General features: G+C 35.7%; 1 protein-coding gene across 8 annotated transcripts in view; it reads left to right on the forward strand.

The window, feature by feature from the left end:
* The window catches only part of Zc3h12b (zinc finger CCCH-type containing 12B), a 402,674-nt gene that overhangs the window by 354,832 nt on the left and 40,939 nt on the right, over positions 1–6,903 (forward strand). For all 8 annotated transcript variants that reach the window (XM_010632199.3, XM_033760139.1, XM_033760140.1 and 5 more), the window contains 3 exons: positions 4,797–4,888; positions 5,008–5,111; positions 5,739–6,499. In XM_010632199.3, the coding sequence (XP_010630501.1) occupies positions 5,898–6,499 (602 nt within the window). In that variant the 5' untranslated portion in view covers positions 4,797–4,888; positions 5,008–5,111; positions 5,739–5,897. The remainder of the gene's footprint in view (positions 1–4,796; positions 4,889–5,007; positions 5,112–5,738; positions 6,500–6,903) is intronic.

Below are 6,903 nucleotides of genomic sequence, written 5' to 3' on the forward strand. Positions count from 1 at the left end.
AAAGAAATCAAAAAAAAAAAAAAAAAAAAAAGGAAGGAAATCTCCATCTTCATATCAAAATTTTTGCATGTGATTGATTTTCTATAAATGAAAATAATATTTGAATCGTGTATTTTCCAAAGTGCCTATATGTGAACATTTTTCATTTTGAGAATTAGTGATGTAATCCAAATCCCTTTGCCTCCCAAGCATCAGAGAAAACCTTCACTTTATATATTTCTCTCTGAGATTTGTGAGTCTTCTTTAGCTGATGAGTTTGACACAGGGAATTGAAGGTATAAATCATAACAAATCAAATCTGGGATATTTAGGTGATAATATGGTCTATGTTTGATAGCATTTAGACAACTCTAAGATACAATGCAAATGTAAATGACTGTTCGCATTGTATCACTGTTACTGAACTTTGATAACTCTTCTCTTTGCCATTTTGGATTTATTCTCTTTAAAGCTAATTCCAAAATCAATGATATAGGTCACAGGGGAAAGCCTAAGAAAAGAGTTGAGTATTCAAAAGACGATTACTTGGCCTCCAGAAAAATTTCCACAGAGCAGGTGATTTCAGAGCTGTGCATTTTTTTTTGAGGATGACTTTTATGAACATATTACTAGAAGAGAGAGGGAAGTGCAAGTAGTCTAAGGTGATGTCTCTATGTGTCAAAACATACATTACCAGAAAACAATAATCAAATGACTTAGCCACCAGCAGATAATCAAGAATCTACTATTCTGTGATTGATTTGCCTATTACTGGGTAGCTCTGTTATTTGTGGTTATTCGAATTTTTTTAACATTTCCAATTGTTTTCACTCAGTAGATATTGCCAGATGTTTCTGTCCTATATACACTGGTTTTTGTCCGATTTGGGAAAGACAAAGTGGAGTTTATAACAGGATCTGACAATTGCTCTTGAAAATTGTTCAGTGCAAATGCAAACTGGATGAAATGTGTTTCATAATAAAAAGATCGGGAAGAGAGAAGGTTGATTGAAACTACCTGAGGTTACTTGTGGAAGATTTTATCGCATATGTAGCTCTACCTTTATACATTCAGATGCAAATTATACTCATTTGCTTAATCATATTCCTAATCAAGTTGTAGGCAAGCTCTGTACCTATGACTAACTGATGACAAACTCATAGTTTCTTTCTTTTTATTTTTTGTTTGTTTTTATAGTTTAATTAATTAAGTTTATTGGTACATTATATATATATATATATATATATATATATATAATGATCACATTTATCATAGAGAATATGTACCTGATCCTTCTGTTTTTTCCCATTCCCCTCTCCTTTCTTCAACCCTTCTTCCCCTACTTATTCACAAAAGCTTTGTTTCCATTTTTTCTTCTTTTCTCATTTTTTCCTGTTCCCTTCTGTACTTTACCCCTCCCCTCTATCTAGTTTCCCTTCCCATTTGAACATTTTCTTCCTATTTCACAATATCTAATACACATTTTGGCCCTTATTTACACTTTTGTTTTTTCACACCAGAGAAACAACATGGTATTTAGACATGTATGTCCAATTTATTTCACTTAAGGATATGATCTCAAAGTGCATCCATTTAGCTATAAATATTTCAAGCTCATCCTTTTTATGGCAGAGTACTACACCATTGCATTAAAAAAAAACCTACACCTTCTTTATCGATTCATTAGTTTATGGGTTTTTGATCTGGTTCCAAGATTTAGCTATTACAAATGATGCTGCTATAAACACAGGTGTGCATATATCACTGAAGCAAGATGCTTTTAATTGTTTTAGGAAGATACCAAGAAAAGGAATAGTTGAGTCAAATTGAATCTGTAGTTTTAGTATTTTGAGGAATGTCCACACTGATTTCCATAGTGGTTGCACCAATCTACACTCTGAGCAGCATTAGAGAAGGGTTTCTTTTTCCCCATATCCCAACCAGCATTTGTTGTTGGTTGATTTCTTGATAGCAACCATTCTTTCTGGAATGAGATGAAATCTCAGCATTGTTTTAAGTTGCATCTCTTGAATGACCAGTGCAGTTGAACATTTTTTCCTATCTTTATTTGCCATTTATACTTCTTTATCTAAAATGTATCTATTCATTTCAGATACCCATTTTTAGATTGATTCTTTAAATTTGGGGGGTATGAGTTCTTTGAGTTCTTTATATAGTCTAGATATTATTCCTCTGTCTGAAGGAACATATGGCAAAATGTTTTCCCTTCTCTGTCTGTTGTCTCTTCACTCTGTTGGTGATTTCTTTTGAAACAGGTGCTCACTCTGCAATTCAGGCTGGCCTTAAACTCACTATGTAGACTGGCCTCAAGCTCACAGTAATCCTCCTATCCACCTCTTGAGTGCTCGGATTACAGGAGTGTGTCCCCAGCTCATAGTTTCCTAGAACGAATTATACCCAGTCCTATTGTCTCATCTGACTGATATGATTTTCCAAAGTATCCCAGACTTTATTGGATTCATTTGTGATTTTTAACTCATTAACAGTGAAAGATTACAACTTTTTCCAACATGTGTCATAATAGTAGGTATATCATCTTTCTTTTGGGAAAATAATGACTATTTTCCTTTAGCTATCCTCAATTCTTTCATTTATCATTCTTCATCAGTGTTATTAGGCACAAGATGTACACCAAGATGCTATATCATATTGATTTTAATGCATTTATAATTTTAAAAATTCTTCCCTGTCCAGAAAATTGTTACTATTTCCTTTAATGTTCAACTCATAATTCCTTATATCCTTTAAAATTAACAGTGTAGCCAGAGTTTGTAATTATATAGTGGCCAAGCATGGTTGTTCATGCCTGTAATTCCAGCTACTTAGGAGGCTGAGTCAGGAGGAACAAGAATTCAAGGCTGTGCTGGGCAACATAGCAAGACTCTGTCTCAAATGAAAAAGCTTTACATAGTCATTTGAATATTGTTTGGCTCCATTCTCCATCACAGTTATTATCTGCTCCTTGAGATCAGAATTCTTATCTATTTTTATATACAATCTTATAGCATGTTGCCTGGCACATAGCTAGCACTAAGTAAATGCTTTTGAATTAGTTTGAATTAGTGAATCCGTGAATTAGCAAATGATTTCAAATACCATATCATTCTTGAATTCTTTTCTAATCTCTTTGATCACACACTATCTCCCATCTCACTGATACAGGAGTGTTCAAAGCTGAACATTATGTCTTCTGCATGTCAGTGGAAATTTGCCTACATCCTCACCTTATGCCTTTTATTTTGGCATAATGTATAATAATTAGTAAACACTCTTTTCATTCTCAAAAGTATCTTAGCTTGAACTGTAATTCAGATATTCACCTTATGTAGAACTGTGTGTCAGCGTAACCTGGAGCTGCTTCTAGAAACTTTTTTTTTTACCGTTTTTTGAGTTATTTGTGAACAGGCTCAGTTCCAGTTTTCCTTTCTAAACCTGGGGCTTAGTGCAGTGTCTGGCACTTAATCACTATTCTTTTGAATGAAAAGGAATTCCTGTTCTCCCAAGAAGTTTGTGGTCTAAAATAAAACCACACCAAAAAAATTATAACACCTAGACGTCTACACAGGCTTCAGGATAGCCAATCAACATTTATCTTATGACTTTGAAAGGTAAATCTAAGTCATTTATTTTCTACTTGAGGTTATTAAGGTGCAGTAATAGCTAGTAATTTCAATAAGTTTCCTAAATTTATTGTATTTTTTCATGAACATTATGAAAATATTCACACCAACATTAATGAGTTTTTGTTTTTGTTTTTGCAGGGGTGGCGATTGAACCCAGGTCTTCACCTATGCTAGGCACATGTTCTACCACTGAGCTAAATCTCCAGCCCACCAATGCCAATGTGACTACAACTAAATATTTGATAGTAGAAAAGAGAAAACTGTTCTGTGGTCCACCAGCTAAAAAATCAGACGATTACTTATCATTTTCCAAGAAAATGCACATAGTGCCCAATAAGTGTTTTTAATTTTTGAAATTAAAAGTGGTAGTATAGACAAGCATGGTGGCATATACATGTAATCCCTGCTAACCAGGAGGCTGAGGTAGGATGGCTTTAAATCCAAGGCCAGCCTGGCCAATTTAATGAGACCCTGTTTCAAACATTTTTTATTTTTCATTTTTATTATTTATTTGTTTGTTTGTTTGTTTGTTTTGGTACCGGGATCTAACTCGGGTCCTTGCGCTTTCAAGGCAGGCCACCGAACCCCTGAGCTAAATCCCCGGCCTCAAACATTTTTTAGATAGTAGAAAGGGCTGGGAATGTAGCTCAGTGATGGAGTACTTGTCTGGCATGGAGAAGACCCTGGATTCAATCCTCAGCACCAAAAAAGGGAGTGAATCTTTTGAGAGGCCATTACATTCTAAATGGATGTCAGTCTCAAGTGTCACTTCTGTATGAATATATTTCCAATTGTGACTCCTTAAGTAAGCATGCAGTTATCCATTACATTATTTGAAGTATTGGTTGATTTTCTTCTTATTTGTATAAATAAGATTGAGGTATGACTGGAAATATCTGGTATACTGGCTGTACAGTTAATCTAGTTTTACATTGGTGGGCACAGTTGGTGCCTGACAGGTCCACAGCCTTATCTAGGTGTCTCTCTTTTTTAAAGTAAGGATATTGATGTCTGCTACCTACTTTATATACATTGAGAACCCATTATGTTGTGTTCTCTTTTCTGAATAGTTTCTTTGCTCATTTAATTGTAAGGACAGTTACCCTGTAAGGTAGCCTGTAAGGTATTCACACCAATGTCAATAAGTTTTTTGTTTTGTTTTTATATTGCTAGGGATTGAACCAGCATTCTCAGTCCCATGTGAGAAATCTGAGACTCAAAAAGAAGAACACAGATTAGAACTGAATCCTGCCAGTACAGATAAGGTAGGTGAGAGGAGAAATTTAGAAATAAAATTGTCCCTAATTATTTCTGTAATTAATATTGTTTTTAAACTTTTCTGGTTTATCATGAAAATTGAATTGATTTTCTCCTTGTTTTTCAGTTGCATTATCATCCAGGCTGGCTCCCTGAACTCCTGGGCTCAAGTGATCCTCCTGCCTCAGCCTCTGAGTAGTTGGAAATAAAGTTATGCACCATGGTGCTGAGGTGATTTTCTCCTTTTGTTTATCAATTGAAATAAATGAATAAATAGGCTGTAGATATATTTAGGAGTGTGTGAACATCTACTTCCACATCTGGAACATGTGTCTCTATCTGTTCCCTTCACAGCCTACTTCAATTGTCTGAAGGCACTTTTAATGTTTTTCTAGACTGCCTGGAAGATGGGGCTCCTCATAGTTTGCAGAGTAATGTCAGGGAAGATTTGTTCTTCAGAAATTGATGCCTGTAGTGACAAGAAATAGTTCCCTGGCAGGCAGGAAGAAAAAGAATCCCTACACACACACACACACACACACACACACACACACACACCTTCATCATGTTTATAAGTATTGTTTCTCTTTCTCAAGGTTGTAGAAATGAGTGATAATTTTAACTGTGGTTTTGTGAATGTGCATATGAATTTCAGCATTATTGCCACCATTTAATTTTACGTCTAGAATTATTAGAATTAAGGATTCCATATTTTTCAATGTAAGGTAAGTCTCATCATTGTAAGCCAAAAGCTCAAACTCCAGAGATCTTGTAGTATTTAGGAGAAAGTGTCTATATTCTAAAATTCTTTTCCAGAAGTTTACTAAAGGTAATTGTGGCATGTATGTTTATTTGTAGGGACTTGTAACATATGAATATACAAACCAAACAGGTGAATTCTTTCACCATTGCTACCGCGACATTTTACCACAGAAGAGTACCACTGTACATAAATTCCAAGCAGAGTAAAAAGAAAGAAAAAGACCTGATTAGACCTGAGACTATCTATAGAACGGGATGACGGCCACAGCTGCAGCGGAGACACCAAAAATGGAGAAAAGTGCCTCCAAGGAAGAGAAGCAGCAGCCTAAGCAAGATTGCATAGAGCAGGGCAATCCTGATTCTGAAGAGTGGATGAGCTCTGAGAGTGACCCTGAACAGATAAGCCTTAAGAACAGCAACAATAGCTGTAAACCTGGAGATGGTCAATTGAAGAAAAAGGAGATGCCTTCCAAGCCACACCGTCAGCTCTGTCGATCACCCTGCCTGGATCATCCAAGTTTCTCCCAGAGCAGCCTTTTACAGGATAGTAAGTTCAACTTGGAGAAAGAATATCAAGCCAAGATGGATTTTGCTCTAAAGCTGGGCTATGCTGAAGAACAGATTCAATCAGTGCTGAATAAGCTGGGCCCAGAATCACTCATTAATGACGTATTGGCAGAGCTTGTCAGACTTGGAAACAAAGGTGACTCAGAAGGGCAGGTCAACTTGAGTCTGTTAGTGCCCCGGGGCCCCAGCTCCAGAGAAAGTGGAAGCCCTGAATTGTCTCTTGAAGATGAAATAGACAACAGTGATAATTTGAGGCCAATTGTCATTGATGGAAGTAATGTGGCAATGAGGTAAGTAAACCTTGTGTATTTTTTAATCTTAAAAAAATTGTCTTCCTTTGCAAAGTATTACAGGAAGCCCTTGGTTGTCTGTGTCTTGCATTTCTGTAAGTGAATAGAGGCTATAATGATGCTGACCTTTTCTTTTCTCTCTTCTTTGACATCACTGTCAATATGTTTACAGTTGTTTTAAAGACAGTTTAGACATCAATGGTGCTTCAAATAAGATATGATAATTTAGTTCTTAAAATCTGATGTCTCATTCCTTGCATATCTAGACTAATTATCCTGAAATTAATCTTTTCAGAATGTCACTTGGAGGTTTACTCAGGAACTTTCAGTAACTCCCACTTGCTGTTCCAGAAAGTTTGGCTCCCTTTATCTTTTTTTTTTTTTTTTTTTTTTTATTGTTCCAA

This window comes from Fukomys damarensis, unplaced genomic scaffold (genome assembly GCF_012274545.1).
Source record: "Fukomys damarensis isolate Sample0158 unplaced genomic scaffold, DMR_v1.0_HiC HiC_scaffold_39, whole genome shotgun sequence".
Classification (NCBI taxonomy): Eukaryota; Metazoa; Chordata; class Mammalia; order Rodentia; family Bathyergidae; genus Fukomys; species Fukomys damarensis.